We start from the raw sequence: 16,469 nt of genomic DNA, 5'->3' as shown, positions 1-16,469 counted from the left end.
CCGATAGACTTTTCCTTTTACTTTTAACGAAAATGTTTTTCAGTATAACATTTCCCCACATTCCCTGAACTTTACCCAACCCAGCCTTGCCCTTCTTGTTACAGCCGCTTCGCATCCACACCTTCCATTTATTTGGTCACCCAAATAACAGAAATTGTTCACTTTTTTAATTTCATGCGGGAAACTTTTTTCGCAATCATCAACTAAATCTTTTCTATTATCGCATTTTCCACAAACAAAACACTTAGCCAATCTTGCTGTAGCTCTCCTCGTATTGACACATCTTGCATGCACCCACTCAATGCATATTAATCTCATATTCAAAATAGTCCAAGAGCATCTTGTAATAATTTGCACATACAAAATTTCAACTTGAGTCATCTAGTGAAAAATCACATCAACTATCAGACAAAAGTACAAATGAAAACTTTTCCAATTTACCTTAAAACTTGTTACAGTATCCAAACTTTTATGAGATATTAGCGACAAAATTACAGAGTTTATGTAAATATGACATTTAGCAATATGTAGGCTAAATCATGATGTGATATTGACAGAATTGTTCAACCTGGTTGAGCACATAAATCAAGCAGCCAAAATGAATTAATCAGATACAGGATAATGACATAGTGGTACACAAACACGTCACTTCTTTCCTTATTTGTGGATATTAAACCTTGATTCAGTTAATTCAACATCGCCAGACGCGAATAAAACGTTAACAAATTACACTAGCCTACCTGGAAAACTAGACTATGACTGAAGACTATGTTCTAGCATTATTAGTTTATTATTAATTAAATATTAATCTTTTGGTGGCAAGTGTTATCTGTGTAAAGCACGTCTCGTCAGAGTAACCAATCTTATGCTGCCGCTTCAGCAAACAAGTTTTATTGAAGATGAGAATGAGTAGGTTATGCAAGCTTGGTGTAGATTTACTGAATTCTTAATTCTTTTTCGCTGTAGGCCTAAATGCACAGTTTCTAAGAGTCTACAATGGCTTTTTAATGAAGTTGAGCATTGATATGCATTAAACCAGGGGTCACCAAACTTTTTTCTATGAGGGCCGGATTGCTGTGAGATTAACAGCTGCGGGCCGGATGCAAATAGCGAAAAGATATACAAATCCTTCTGCTTATGATGTCTAGTCTGGCTGGTATGATTTGCCTAAACAGAGATATTGCACCGATGAAACATTGGTGTTTTGAACAACAAAGTTTGTGATATCATAAGAAGAAACAACATGGAAAAATCATTACCAGGTTGCGTGTAGCTCAACAGCAACGTCAGTCCTTTACAAAAAGTTTGGTAACTTTTTTCCTTAACAGTTCTAGTGCAGCTGTTATTTCCGCAGCACGTGGCGGGCCGGATGAAATCAGTTCGCGGGCCGGTTCCGGCCCGCGGGCCGTAGTTTGGTGACCTCTGCATTAAACAAAGCTTTCATAACTTTTAATATTCGTCATCAATTTTTAAGTGAACTTACAACCATTAATATTTTGTAGCATTTACGTCTTTGATGCAGAAATCGATAAATCACATAAATGCATGGATGCGTGGCAAAGGCTTATGCAAATCTATTTTGAAGCATTATGATAGCAGCCTTAAGCGATATAGCAACACACAAATAACAACCCAATAAAATTCAATATTTCTACATTTTGCACAGTTTATAACATTCTCTTCACGGTATATAGGCATAGGATATTGAAACTGGACGCATTTCTCTGCATGATATGATGTGTCTTGAACACCAATGACATCCTTGGGGTCTATTAAGTTGTCATCAAATATTTTATAAAGCTTTGGTAGAGAGTTTGCTTTGTTGAACCATTATTCTTTATTTTATCAAATTCTTATATTTTCACAAATCAAAAAGTTAGTTTTTTAAGGCGCTGCTCAAGCGCACACTCCGACCGCCGAACCAGCGCTGCTTGCCTTTGGATTTCTTTGTGCACAAAGTCGAGCCATGGTCGAGCGCTTCACTAACTAAGCTGTCTGGGATAAGTACGTTTTGCTGCACTACCAAGGTCTATAATCAAAACACAAATTTTACACAATGTTATTAAAAGTGTATCGTCAGTATTATATGTTTGTTTTGAATATTAGCATTAGGTTAGTAGATAGCTAAGGTAGTTCACATATCATTGACTTCCATATTGACACAAGAATTAAAAAGTTGATCCGATTACCGCATTTTTGAGCTTAAATTGTCGCAGTTTAATATAATTCAACTCAAGAAGATCTCTGATCTTAGACGTCTTTTAAATCTTTTAGATTCAACATCAATGGAGTCATCAATCCTCGTTCTGTACTGCCCAGTGACTTTCGTGTTCATAGTAGACGGAGCTACTCCAAATAGGAGCGTAGAACTTTTAAACCGATTGCTTCCAATAATCTTTCTTTTGCTTGCCTTTGTAAATTGGCAAAAGTTTAAGTGACGTTTCTTCATCTGTTATACACCTTTCTAGCAACTGCGTGTACGTTAAATTTTGATTGGTGTTGGGATCAAAAAATCCTTTTGTTTCGTCTGACGGGTCGTCAATGATCTTATTCAACCTTTCATCAAATAGTCCACGTTCAAAAGCTACTTCAACTGGTAACCTATGATTAGCTCTGGGATCAATTATTCCTCCTGTAGCAATTTGAGCTTCCAGCAATCGAATTCCGTGACTTTCCACAACAAGGTTCTTCTTCATGGCTTCAAAGAGAGACAAAGGCGTTGGCGACAACTTTGACTTAAAGCCACACGCAGCTCTTTCAGCTCGACTCAAGACTGATTGCAAAAATTTATCGATTAATCCGATTTTCGTTGCATCTTCTACATTCATTTTATCTCCTGTATAGGGGCTAACGATACTCCCAGTGGCAGCCTGAGCTTCTAGCAAACTAACAGCTGTTCCACGACGTACAATTCGCTTTTTGGTGGCGTCGTGTAAAGACATTTTTTCCCCACTTTCCATAATAAGCAACCCAGCAACCGGTTCAGTACCGTTTAAGTATTGCCGAGCATTGTTAGCCACTTCTGTTTCATCTAAGACACCGGATTCTAAACTCTCTGCAGTATCTTCCGTCACAATTCCAGCGCTAAGTAGATCTATCAGCTTTACTGTTTTTCTCCAACCTGATTGAAATGTTATGTCTTCTCGTTTCTTTCTTTGAAGTTTTGGTAAAGGAGTTTGTTCTGAAGAACACTCTTCTTGAATTGTTGTTTGTTCATTGCCACTTGCTTTCAAATCTTCTTCATTTACTGTTGTTTCACTTGCTTCTTGCTCAATTACTTCTTTGTCTTGATCCGCTTGAGATATATCTGAGGAAGTAGAAGAGGTGGTACCGTTGGGAGACTCTTTTTGTTGAACACCTTCTTTTGAAACTACTGCTGATTCATCAGCCTCAGTTGACTGAAATCCATTAAAGGTCTGTGAGTTAACTACATTCTCAGCAGTATTTTCACTAAGACTGCTTTCAGCTAATTCTTTTTTCTTCGGTGAAGAGTCTTCAGTAATTTCGACAGTTTTAGAATTTTCCTGAATTGAAAGTTCTGGTTTTACTTCATGAGACGATGCTTCTTTATTAGTATTTTCCTTTTCATCTTTCTGAGATATATCAACCTCAGGGTCATTCTGTTCAAGCGGTTCTTCTTTAGTTTGAGTATGCAGCTCATCATGTACAGTCAGGCTTATTTTTTCAGCTTCAGAAACGGTATCACCAGATGAAGTATCAGCTTTCACATCATTGTGCTTTGCATAATCAGAAGCATCACCGTCATGGCATTCTGAAGATGAAGAGGAGGAAGAATTACCTCGCCCTTCATTTCTTCCAACCCTGTTTGAAACGTCGCTGTTATCTTTTGTGGCGGTTAATGCTTCACTTTTATTAATCTTATCAAGACCATCTAACTCAAGCTTTTCATTTTCCGCACCAGTAGCTACTAGAAATTTTGAATCATTCTTATCCAGTGCTGGTGAATTTTTTTCAGTACTGGTATCAGAAGTTTCATCTAATTCTTGATGCGTTGTTTGCAACGTGCTTTCTGTGCTGACAATCGCAACTTCATTTACAATCAACGCACCAGCAACAGTTTTCTCCGAACTGCTCTTATGCTCACCGCTTTGCTTTGGAATAGATTCACTGCTCATATACATGTCACTATAGTTGCTGGCATCGTGGAAATCTTCTGTCCGTGTACTGCTTGAGGACGAATTCAATTGAGCGTTCGAGTCTTTGAATTCTTCCGGTACAGTTTTGTCCGATTTATTCCCGTCTGTGACATCTAAAGCAGGTGGCTTGTCTTTTTCCGATATTTTTTGTTCGAACTCTGAGCCTTTTTCAGCCGTCGAACCATTAACTAGCGGTTCATTTAAAACATCATCATCAATTACCTCAAACGAAGATGCAGAACTACGTGATGAGGCTGATGCAGCGTTGGATATTTTAACCTCTTCTGCAGACAATACTGAATCTGTTTTAGTTACTTCAATTAAATCTTTTTTGTCTTCATGCTCTAACGTGGCTCTTTGCACATTTACTTCAGCTGTTGGTGGACTAGAAAGCTGAGGAGCAGTGGTTGGTGCAAGGACTTTGTCAGCCTCTACAATATGGTCCACTTTGAGGTCTGGATCGACTTTTTTTGCAACATCATTATCAGCAGACAATTCGATAACAGTGGTGATGTCAGGATTTGGTTTCGAGATTGGTTCTTGAAGTCGTTCCTTTGGTGGAGCATCAGCATCCTCTGACGTGTTTGTGTCCTTTGGAACGTCATCCTGATTTGCCGACGATGTAATTTCCGCAGTTACATTCGTGTTTTTTGCACCAGTTTCAATTGTCTTTTTGGGAACTTCAATAACGCTGTTACATGATCCACTCTGGGAGGACGCCCTGGAAGAGGAAGAACTGGAAGAACTTGATTTTCTATTTGTAACTAATGGAACTTCTTTTTGTTCAGATTTTACTTCCACCGAGACGACACTGTCTTCCTTTATACTGGGTTTGTGCAACTTGAGACTTTCGCGAGGGGAAGATTTTGGAAGCAAAGCTGTTTGAACTGTCACATCATCCTCTATTGGAGAAGGTCTAGAAATACAAAATCGCTTTTAAATGTCTTGTTAGGGATTATCTCAGATCACACCATCGTAAATTATAGTTAGTATAGTAAGTATAAATGAACAGTTGACTTGTTTTTGAGCATCATATCGCTGCGAATTTTTAATCTATTACAAAAGACACAAAAACTGCCGACGTGGTCACGTGTTAATGTGCTACAATGGGAAGCATTGTAAGCTGGTGAAAAAGTTCCCACGCAAAATGCTTTACACAAATTTTCAGGAATATATCGAACTTGAACGTTTCTGTGACTTAAAATTGATCGCACAAATTGATAATTAGATGCCAGAAGCAAGAAAAGTTATAATTTTTTGTTGTGTCTCAACCGGTGTTATATTGAGAACTTTGCATCATCTTCAATTCAGTACAAATAATCAAGTGTTAGGTAAAGGATTACTAAACTAGTCTAGTATCCCTGTGTTAGGTCTACACTTATCTTTTAAACTAGTGGTTTCACACAACACTGATCTTCATTTTTTTTTAAACACGTAGCAACATTGTCACAACCAAACGTTTTACATTGCTCCAAGAAATGCAAAGCAGCTCTAATGAGGCAATGCGAAGAAGAATTTGAATGTAAAACATCACAATTTTTCATTGATGACGTTTTTCTGATCACACACGCGTTTCATTTTCTGCACTCTACCACATCGTAAAAGCTCATTAATACTGCACTTATTTGACCATCGGCAAAGCAAAATTCACAAATAAACAATACATTTACTTTGAATATGCCTGTGGCTAAAGTCAGACCGCCATCTGTGCTGCTGCAATTGCATGTTTTACAACACAGTCTGCATGGCAGTTTGCGTTCAAATGCAAGTCAAATTAAACATTTTACTTCACGAGCGAAGCGCTGGCCACAAAGCGCGCATTAGTTTTCTTAATGCAATGTGCAGTAAAACTATCGGACTTTCAAATCTTTGCATCAAATTCAAGAGAGTATACCAGCACAATAACTGGTGGAGAGGCAAACCGCCCTGACTCTGACAAACAAAATATATGAAAGACTTTGTTTATTGCATTTTGCGATGGCATAAGTAAAAAAGCTGAGGGAATCATTTTAGCTAACTGGTCCTCTGGTACAAGCTATGAGTTTCGCCGCTGTTCGCTCCTTTGCTGTGGAAAAGATGCAACGTGGTACTCAAGTAGACTACCTAGCCAAGCATAACGTGTTTTTTTTTTTAATTTTTACTGAAAGGAAACCGGTTTTTACATTGAAGAAATGTTAAAAAGAACAGTAGGGTTATGTGTTTCCAGGGGTATCATCTTCAATGAGAAATCTAACAGTGCTACAAAAACAATGCAAAAACGAAGAAATTTCACAGCAACTAAAAACTATCGCAAAAATCATTATTTTAACGCGAAACCAAACTACTTGTGATTCAGGCTGTTACATTTAGTTGCTTAAACGTAGTTTTCAGTTACATGCAACAACACCTCGTTGATTCAATGTTCTATTGAGACATCAGTTCGGTACGGTACAATAAAAGTTAACAAGCACGCATGTTTGCAATCTCAATTTAACCTTTCCTGATGTTTTCCTACTAGTTAAGCAGATAACTTTAGATTTCTCGTAAAATACTTCATTTGGTGACACAAGCATGAAAATTGGCACATATGTACCTTAGACCATATAGATTTCAAAAGTTTAATTAACCAAACGAATACAGTTTGCCCATGTTACTGTTGGAACATTTAAAAACTTTTCGTATTTGCAAAGCACACAACAAAGAACATAAAATCTATTGTTGAAATTTTTGTTTTTACAAGTAGAAACTTCCTAGAATCACAAAATTGGCTCGTCTACAGCAAAATAAGGTAGCCTTCATAATATAGCTGAAGAGATACAATCAAATATTACCCAATACTTCAGAATCAAAAGGATGTGGGGATTTATAAAGTTATTAAGGATCGAACGAAAACGGAAGACGCCATGGCCTTATCGAGTTTCACTCTTGTGATATGCACTACTGATGATTGCAAAGAAGGATGAAACTCTAGTATTGCGTCTTCAATTTTGAGTTCGATCGGGGCTTTAATGACATTTCCAAATAAATGTGTTGTACTCGTAAAGTATAGTTGCAAAGTGTCGTGTTGCAATATTAGTGCACTCATGCTTCGCGCTGTAGGCTACCACGAGCTTCTGAATATAAAAAACTAGAAAATGGTCACGGTTTTCTTTTATTGTTTTTTATCTTCAGAGTTTTGACGGTAGTTTTTTTTTATTTGCAATGCTGCAAAGTCAAATTAACTTGAAGGTGCTTGAAAGAAATGGTGCTATCAGTGATCATCAAGGTGAATGTATTTTAGGCGTGGCCAGATTGTAAATGAATTTTCACATCCATCGGTGAGATCATTGTTTTCTTATTTACTTTGTAACGTAACGTTTCAAGTAAGAAAGTGGCGATGTGTGCTTAACTTTACATCATTCGAAATCAAGCGAGCACAATATAAATCACAGTATGATGCCAAAAAAACAAACACTAAATCGTACGACTAACTGAATAAGGTCTCACTTCTTTTTCAGACTTTCTTTTTGATCAGCGTATAGTGGGGTACGTGCGGCATCTGCAAACAAAAGAATACAAAATTCATTTCGTAGTTTAGTGATGGAAATTATTCACAAAACCTGTGCACACACGTTAAGGGGTACCCGTAAGTTTGAAAACTCTGAAAAAATGTGAAAACCGGTTAGCGAATTAAACAATTTACGCTTTATAGTAACTTATAAAACATCTTAATCATCAACCACACACGTATACAACCAAGCAACCACACGGCATTTAACATAATCCATTAAAATTGAACATAATCTATAAGCTACAAACGTTTTCGGCCATACACACGTTAGCCCTTATCAAGTAACAAAAAAATAACTGCTTATCATATCTACAATGAAAATGAAAAACTGATCTAAACACTGAATTGATATAATAAATGCAGAATTGATCATAATAATCAATGCAGGAATTTTTTTAATACTATTTTCTCAAATTGTATGTTTGATACTTATTTATGAGGGCCTACGTTATATATGAGCTGCATAAGTTTCTATGATTGTAATCCTTTTTTACTGCAACTTGCCATCGGGTTAATATAAGTGTGGTAGGCTACAAAAGCTGGAATGACAATAAAATGTCAGGACAAAGCAGTAATATCTCTCATGTGTTTTGCCATGGAAAGACAGTGTCAAGAACAGAGATGGGTCAGTATTAAAAATTAGCCAATCGCAAAACACCGCTGAACTGATTTTTTATAGCAACGTCTGTGGATATTAAAAGTGCTAACTAAGATACGCAGGACATTCTGCCTTTACGTGTAGCCTACTGCTGTGGAAAACGAGGAAAGCAAAGAATCATACAACAGCCTTTTGAAACATAAATTCAAGCTAATACCATTTATACCAGTGACGGAGCTTAGAAAGAAAACTTTAGGGGGGCAAAAGCAACTGTTGGGGGGCAAACGTTATTTCACATGAATTATAATGGTATTAAAACGATGTAGGCTAATACTATGAAAACATATTTTTTGTTGGGTGGAAGGGCAAGTTAAATATTAGGGAGCGACCACTAAGCCCCCTCATAGCTACGTCCTTGGTTAATACAATCTGCCACTTCACATTGAAGAACTTCCTGTTTACCCAATCTTACTATTTTTACTACAACTGGAGTGGTTATATTTGCGATAGTAAATTACGAGCTGCTCGTGTTACTTTAATTGACAGTAATTTCTTTTCAAATTTCAACGCCCTTTAAAAGCCTGTTTTGTTAGCAAAACAGAGTGACAGACCAACATGGTTCAATCAGCATTTAATCTCGGCATCAGAAGTAAAAGTTGTAAAATGGCAACTGAATGCCACAAAATGTCAACAAATCAAACCATAACCTTTATGGGATGTCTTCGTCGGCATGTATCGTAAATCTGCTGCTCAAAAGATGCGGTTTGGCAGCTAGCGAAAAGTACGGTTTTGTGTTTGGTTACAATTTTATCGTTTGGTTCCAGCAGCTTGCTTGGGATTCTTCGGGAAGTTTTGAACCAACCAGCAAACTTTTCCTTTATTACATCGTTTCTCTAGAGACATTGAAACGATGTAAAAAGACAATTTTTGCTGGCAGAAATGGTATGTCGGCAGTAAACTTTTTGATTGCTTAAAATTATAAATCCAACAAAAAAGCATGGTTGTGATACACCGCATTGGCAATCGATGGCACTATAAATTGCGCAGTTGTGGCGCTGGCACTGATTCAGTACAGTACTCAGACCGTGAGTTTTGACCTTATTGTTAAAACCATGACTACTGAAGTTTGTTGTGACAGCGGTCCGGTATTTCGCTTCTTGTGAGCCCAGTCACAGAATAAATGTAGCTGTGACTGTATCATGGTAACTTTTCATGGACGTATGGCTCACTTCACAAAGCCTACATGCCTACCTAAAGTCAAGCTGCATGCCATTGCACCAAACACCGCACCAACTGTCAAGTGAAAGTTTTTATTGTCGAATGGTTGGACCAGTGGTTTATGCATACAAGTCCCCAATACAAGGTCAGCTTGGTTCAACGGTATGTTGATTTGTATTGAAGCAAGCCGCTAGCTTCCTAAACTACTTAGCCAACTATGCTTTTCTTTGAATCATGCTTGTCTTTACCATAATAGTAGCAAGAACCTAGGCAGCCATTCGACTTAAAGCTTTCTTTGATTCTCTCGCCATTCTCTGTTACATCAACAGAGCATAACGAAAGTCCTATTCACGGTATCAAGTTTGCGTTTTCCCTTCAAGCTTTGGGTGACTAACTGATAAACGAAACGATGTGTCGGGCTTGGACTGGTAAAATTCACTAGACTCGACCGAAAGCTTTTGTAAGTCCGCAGGCCGGGTGTTATGAAACAGATAAACTTGTCCCATGTCTCCATGACCTGCCTTACGATGAAAGACTAAAAAGACTAGACCTACCAACACTAACATTTAGAAGACTCCGAAATGACATGATTCAAACTTTCAAGTATCTTCAAAATTTTTATGATGTTAATGAAAAAGAAATTTTTTCCTTACATGAAGGTGTCCACAACACTCGAGGTCACAAATTTAAATTAAAAGTCAGTACCTTCAAAACAACAAAGCGAAGACATTTTTTTCCGAATCGGATCGTAAATGAACGGAATAAGTTACCCGAGCAAATTGTCACAGCACCTAGTTTAAACAGCTTCAAAGCAAGACTGGATCACCACTGGCGAAATAGAGAAGTTAAATTTGACCCAATTGGGTAGTCATATTTTGCAAGTACTGGCCGCCTCCACTAATGTTGACATTCAGTACATCTTGTAACTTGTACAGTATATAACGTATGTAGCCCATTATTGTATGATGTATTGTATACCTATCTCTACTGACAGTTATATTCTATCTTATATGGTGTCTCCAGCCCCAGGTGATTTTGTTTGATTTTAGTGTTATGCTGTGCCTTTAATAAGATATGTATCATCTAGGTAGTATTGACTCGTTTTTCTTGGTGTTTTGTCTCTTGTTTATGACTCCCTTGTTGGTATTCTATTTCGTTTTTTTATTTATTTAATATTGCTATGTAAGTTATGAAGGTGAAAAAGCACTGCTGTGCTTGCAACACCATTATTATTATTATTATAACACTGATGGATGGCGGGAAGTTTTGTGTATATTCTTGAATCCACCAAGATTCTACGTTTTCTTATATGACGTAAGATTTGTAAAATGTCAACTTCACATTCCTCAACAAGTAATACATTTTGAAGAAAACACTAAAAGTAGGCATAAAAAAAATGTCCAATTTGGTAGATGCACAGAAATTAACATCTTGTTGAAAACTTCAATGTCATTTGACACTTTGCACTAGTTGAATGTCTTCGGGGCAAAAATTAATGTAAAAATGACTCAGTTTGTAGACTCGTTGTTTAAAGAAGGTAGGTACTCTATCATTGTCTATTGTGATTAACATTATCATATAGTCATTCGTATGGTGTTAACTCTGTAACTTTACACTTTGATAGCCGTCGAATGAGCTCTATTAAAAATTTTCATATCTTCTGTGACTCAATATTTTGTTCCATAGCAACGCAATGTATTACGTTGGTTTACTTAGTCAAACACAGAAGCACTGCAAAGAATGAGGCTTCATCATGTAGGCTAGTCGTGTTCCTGGTATTAACTTTTTGAAACTTTAGACTTTGATAGTCGTCGAGTGAAGTGTATTCATGTTTCTCATGTCCTCTGTGATGTTGCGGACGAGCATGGAACTGGATAGTATTGTTGTTCCATAAACATGTATCAGAATGAATGGACTCCGTTTGTTTCTTGTTAGGCTAACCCAAAACAACTGCAAAGAATGAGACTATTTTCGACAGTTATTGAAATACTTGTCGCTACGTTTGCACTCTGAGTTTCGTGCTAAAGTAAGAATGACAATTGGAATTTTTTTTTTTTTATCTCAAAAATGAAATCACGGATCACACTTTTTGCGTATTTGATGGAATGTATAAGCAAAGACCCTTCAGTTGCAATAATTAGCTTGTCAAGAAGAGCGGTTGGTTTTCAGTCATCACCCTTGCAAATTAGAGTAAGCCCTGATCAGCACTAATCTAACACTTCGCCATTGGAACGATTAAAAAACATTGTGGCCTTACTCTATTTCATTAAACATTAAAATAAAAAAATCCAATCAATGCGAGGCTAAAGCAGAAGTAGCAGCTGCAAAGGTCAATCTTTCAAGAACCCGACACCTGAAAACACGTGCCGAGTTCAACGTAATCCGATTGGTGGGTGGATATTGCTATTGACTCCTGGTTGGTAGGCTATATATGTTACTAGTTACGACAGTCTAAAATTTTACACTAAAGTCATTATGTGAATGCCCTATTTTTGTTTGCTTTGTTGAATAAGTATTTGAATAGCAGATTACTACAGTACCAGGTTACTGCTTTGTACTGCTGCGCTGAAACTCAACTGCAAACCCAACCAACAAAAGTGTTATTTTTTGCATTGATTCAACGTTTGCAGATGCTTAAAAAAGGCGATTTTGGTAACTGAGATGTGATGAGAGCAACGCATATCTTCAATTTATGGAGCGCTATACAAAAGCACACGATATTGAGCTAACAATTTTAAGTGAACACGATAGCCGATTTTCCAATCAAATAGCCGATTTTCCAATCGACTTTCCAATCAACGATATTCTATCGCTGTCAATTCTTGCTACAAATCGGCTGCCGAGAAACATATCGTTGATTGGAAAGTCTGAATGGCTTGCGTGGAAGCTACACCGTTATGGTTAGCGAATCGCAGCTGCTCGCTGTACTAGCGAGTGCTCAGCCTTGTGCTGATAGCCGGGAAGAACGCCCCTCTCTTCACATGTCCTCTGCCCTGGCGCCTGCTGGTTTTGTTGGCTCTTTCTTTGTTTCCACAAAGATAAGAGTTAAACTGACTGGTAAAGCGGTGGTCGAATAAATTTGTGGCAGAATACGGTGCGATACTGATGAGCCCAGCCTCATGGGCGAAACACGTGTCTATCGCTGTCAATTCTTGCTACAAATCGGCTGCCGAGAAACATATCGTTGATTGGAAAGTCTGAATGGCTTGCGTGGAAGCTACACCGTTATGGTTAGCGAATCGCAGCTGCTCGCTGTACTAGCGAGTGCTCAGCCTTGTGCTGATAGCCGGGAAGAACGCCCCTCTCTTCACAAGCTGCTTTATCTTATCATTCGAGAAACAATTATTTTGAATCGATGCCTGTAGTTTGCAAGATGGACATTGGACAGCCGTTTCTGCCAAATGTAGTTTTATCTGGTAGTCCGAGATTTTCACGCTACCAAGATAAAACACCGTTTGATGTCTTTCCCTAGGTTAGTTTTAAAGAGAACAAAAGTTTAAACCGACTTATTCAGAAGAGTAGCGTAAGCACTATCCAGGTGTTTTTATTTTTGACCATCACAGCAAAAACAATACAAGTCAACATAGCAAAAGTGTAGAAAAAGGTGGTAGACCAACTCACGTGCCCCTACCCCGTAAAAAAAAACTGGAAAAAACATCTGTTTTTCTTGTTTTCGTTAATTTTTTTTGCTTGCTTCACTCAATTACATATCACTGACCTAACTAGCCATATAGAAATCGAGTCTTTTTCAAAAGTAGAGTAGCCTACAGTAATTGTGAATTACAGTTGTGTAAATTTTTTTAATGAAAATCCTCAATCTCAATCAATCAAAAACTCAATCATGAATGAACTTATAATTGCAACATGCTGATAAAAGCAAAGGATGTTCAGCACTGGACTTGATCAGTTGTAGACCACTCATTGAGAAAGCAACCATAAAACAGCGAGCATTCAAGTGGTTTATCATATGACTGAGTCTGTTTAAAGTTGATCAGCGGTCGTTTTTGTTTTGAAATACTGTATGTAGACTGTCATATAGTAGAATACATATGCCTGGCTGGCATGCTTTCAGTCATAATTGTCAGTTAATTTCAGCATAAAACTTAAATCCAAGCTTACCTGTTGGTTTTTTCTTTCGTTTGCGCTTTACTGGAAAGCAGCCACAAGTATTTTTTTTCCCTCCCATTATTACAAAAACAAGCAAAACTGTTTCTCAGCTCAAAATCTCATCAAACAAAACCTATTTTCAAAAAAAAATATTTTGTTACAGATACAACGCTTCAACTTATGCAATACGCCTATTGCAATAATTCCCAGTGTCGATGCGACTTGGAAAAGACAAGTTGCACTGTCTGAGCTGGTCACGCACCCTCAAGCTAAACAAATAGACTGCGAATGATGACGTTAGTGGCTTGCTAGATGATCGCGCGGTAATTTTTTCCGCCATGTTTGCTGGCGGTAAGTCAGACACAGACGCCAATCGAATGAACAGAGGTCTCGTCTGACTAACTTTACTGCTTTACAGTCTAAAATTGTTGATGTAACTAACGTTTGTGTTAAATAGGGAGCTAGTATCATTTTCAAAGGCACTACAAAAGTTTTGGAAACTAACACAGTATTTTTAGTACCGTACAAAATATAGATGAAGAAAACAAAGCTTTAGTTTATATAGCATACAATTTTTTAATGGAAAACTGTTTGTCCCATGTTCTTTACCTTATAAAACGCCTGATAAACTTTTGTTTCATCGCACAAACGTTTCATCGACTCATCTAACTCTCCACTGAAGCCTGAAGGTGTACAACATGTGACACCCACGACTTAATCTCACTTTAAATTAATCGTTAATTTTTCCCTTCTGCTCATTTGAAAATCGTTTTCAGTTAATCATTAGTGAACCGCGTCTACACCTCGTAAAAATAAGCACAAGGTAATTTAAACACATTTTTATAATTTATCAGGATTTACCATCTGAAATTGTAATCTCCAGCTCAGCAAATGAGAAGGCTTAATTTGCCAATGCAAAAGTGCATAACAGAGCATTCATTGCTTCAATAAAATGTTCAATAAAAAAGAATGTCTATTGTGTAAGGTCTGTGAGCACCAAATTCTTTCAAACGATCTTATTTTTGCAAACAGTAACGTTTTTATCTATGAAACTTTGTATCGAGGATGACAGCCATTGAAGCGAAAATTCTAATGTAATTAATTAATTGTTTTTCACTGCTTTCCACTGCATGCTCAGATTCACAGTGTAGCATATTTGTATGGGCAAAATTAGCCTTTTCAATAATGGTATGGAAAAGATTTCTCCAATGAGTTCCACGACGCTGCTTTACACAATGTCAAATAGAACAGTCGTTTGAAAAGTAAGTTGCTGATTTGCTGGCATTGCGCTCTTCATTGTTAGGTCAGCCCCCGTTAACTGCTGGACTGTTCACTGCCTATCACGTTCTGCTACAGTTTATTTACTTTTTTATTAGAGTACTGACCACCGGCTTATTTACAACTGCAGTGCCTCAGAGTGAGATGCACGCATTGTAGGAAGGCTACATTTACTACGCGGTGAAACCTGATAACTGGAAACTTTCATGACAAATAGAATCAGGAATCGCGAGAATTGCATGGTATTCAAAAAAACGTAATCTGTTAGGCCTACTGATAGTTTTGGTTACTTGTTTGATGTCACCAGATGTAAGCCAAATCAAGGTTTCGATTTTTTGTGAATGTAAATTGAACACTTTAGGTCTAGCCTACGTAACTGTTTTGGAAGACAGATTAAGTACCGGTACCGGTAGCCTACACCCGATAGCTCAGTTGGTTAGCGCGTGACTTCGTGAACAAGAAAGCTTCATGATGAAGCAGCGCTGGGTCGACTCTCGGGGTGTGCGCTTGAGCAACGAATTCTAAGGACTGTTCTCCATTCAGCGGCACTTAATGGATGGAAAAATTCCCGGGCAACAACAATCAGAAAACTTCACTCTGTCAATCTCGGTAACCGAACCTGCGTCAAAAGCCTCTACATGTATGCGAAACTATCAGGAATAACCTATCAAAGCTTTGTCAGTCCAAGGATAAAGATACCTAAACTAAACAGTGACTCTTGCACCTACCCAGCCAGCAAATCAGTTTTTTTTATAAGTTGCATTAAAAACGATTAACAAACTGAAACTGTCTTAAATCATTAGTTAAAAAGAACTAATTAGCTGGTTGGGTGAAAGACAGCAAATACAGCGCAAACAATGAAACTTTATGTCCCATTTTTTTATAACATCGTTTCATTCAACTGTAAAACAGTCACAAATCACATTTGTTTATTGTTGCTTGCTCTCTGGTGCCCTCAAGTTACGTTATAGCTATCTCTTGCTAGTGTGGTTCCGAGGATGCACAAAGCAACGCTTGAGCATTTGTCACGGTAGACTAAACACTAATAGGGTTTTTCATCATGGAATTATTTATGGTTAATTGAGCATCGGAAATGCAGCAAAACCTGTGTGAACGCCTAATACTTTAGCTGGGGTGGGTAGTACTGGGTACCAATCCGTATTACGTTTAGTTACGACCAGTAAAACGTAAAATCAATTTTGTTCTTGGAAAAGCGACTTTTTCATTTGAACAAAAGACTAACAGTTGATTGAATTTGATTTTAATAAAGTAATTTCGAACTTTGTAAGTCGTTGCTTGGTAGTTGGCTGTCAATGAAAAAAAGCAAATCACACTATTTAGCTGCGTTTCCGAAGCTCCTGTGGCTAGTTTAAGAGATGACGTGATACCAGCACAATATGAGATAGGCTAGTATGTTCACTAGTAGCAAACAGGCATAAGGTATCGCATAGGCTACAATTGAATCCTCTAACTGGCATACTTGCTCTGTGGCATAATAATATTGATTACGATTAAGAAACTTACTGAGTTCATTAACTACCGATACACGATTGACAGGCGAACTCTAAAAACGTCCTTTAAT

The 16,469-nt window shown here is 37.6% G+C and overlaps 1 protein-coding gene across 1 annotated transcript; it reads right to left on the bottom strand.

Moving 5' to 3' along the window:
* Positions 1-252: 252 nt before the first annotated feature.
* On the bottom strand, positions 253-13,737 carry LOC145781390 (uncharacterized). Its single transcript, XM_082593182.1, has 3 exons — positions 13,622-13,737; positions 7,623-7,674; positions 253-5,073 (listed from the first exon to the last, which is right to left on the bottom strand). The coding sequence occupies exons 1-3, from the start codon at positions 13,686-13,688 to the stop codon at positions 2,373-2,375; spliced, it is 2,820 nt and encodes a 939-aa protein (XP_082449308.1). The 5' UTR covers positions 13,689-13,737; the 3' UTR covers positions 253-2,372.
* Positions 13,738-16,469: the final 2,732 nt, after the last annotated feature.

Source organism: Aplidium turbinatum, chromosome 12 (genome assembly GCF_918807975.1).
Source record: "Aplidium turbinatum chromosome 12, kaAplTurb1.1, whole genome shotgun sequence".
Taxonomy (NCBI): domain Eukaryota; kingdom Metazoa; phylum Chordata; class Ascidiacea; order Aplousobranchia; family Polyclinidae; genus Aplidium; species Aplidium turbinatum.
This window is presented reverse-complemented; position numbering and strand designations above follow the sequence as displayed.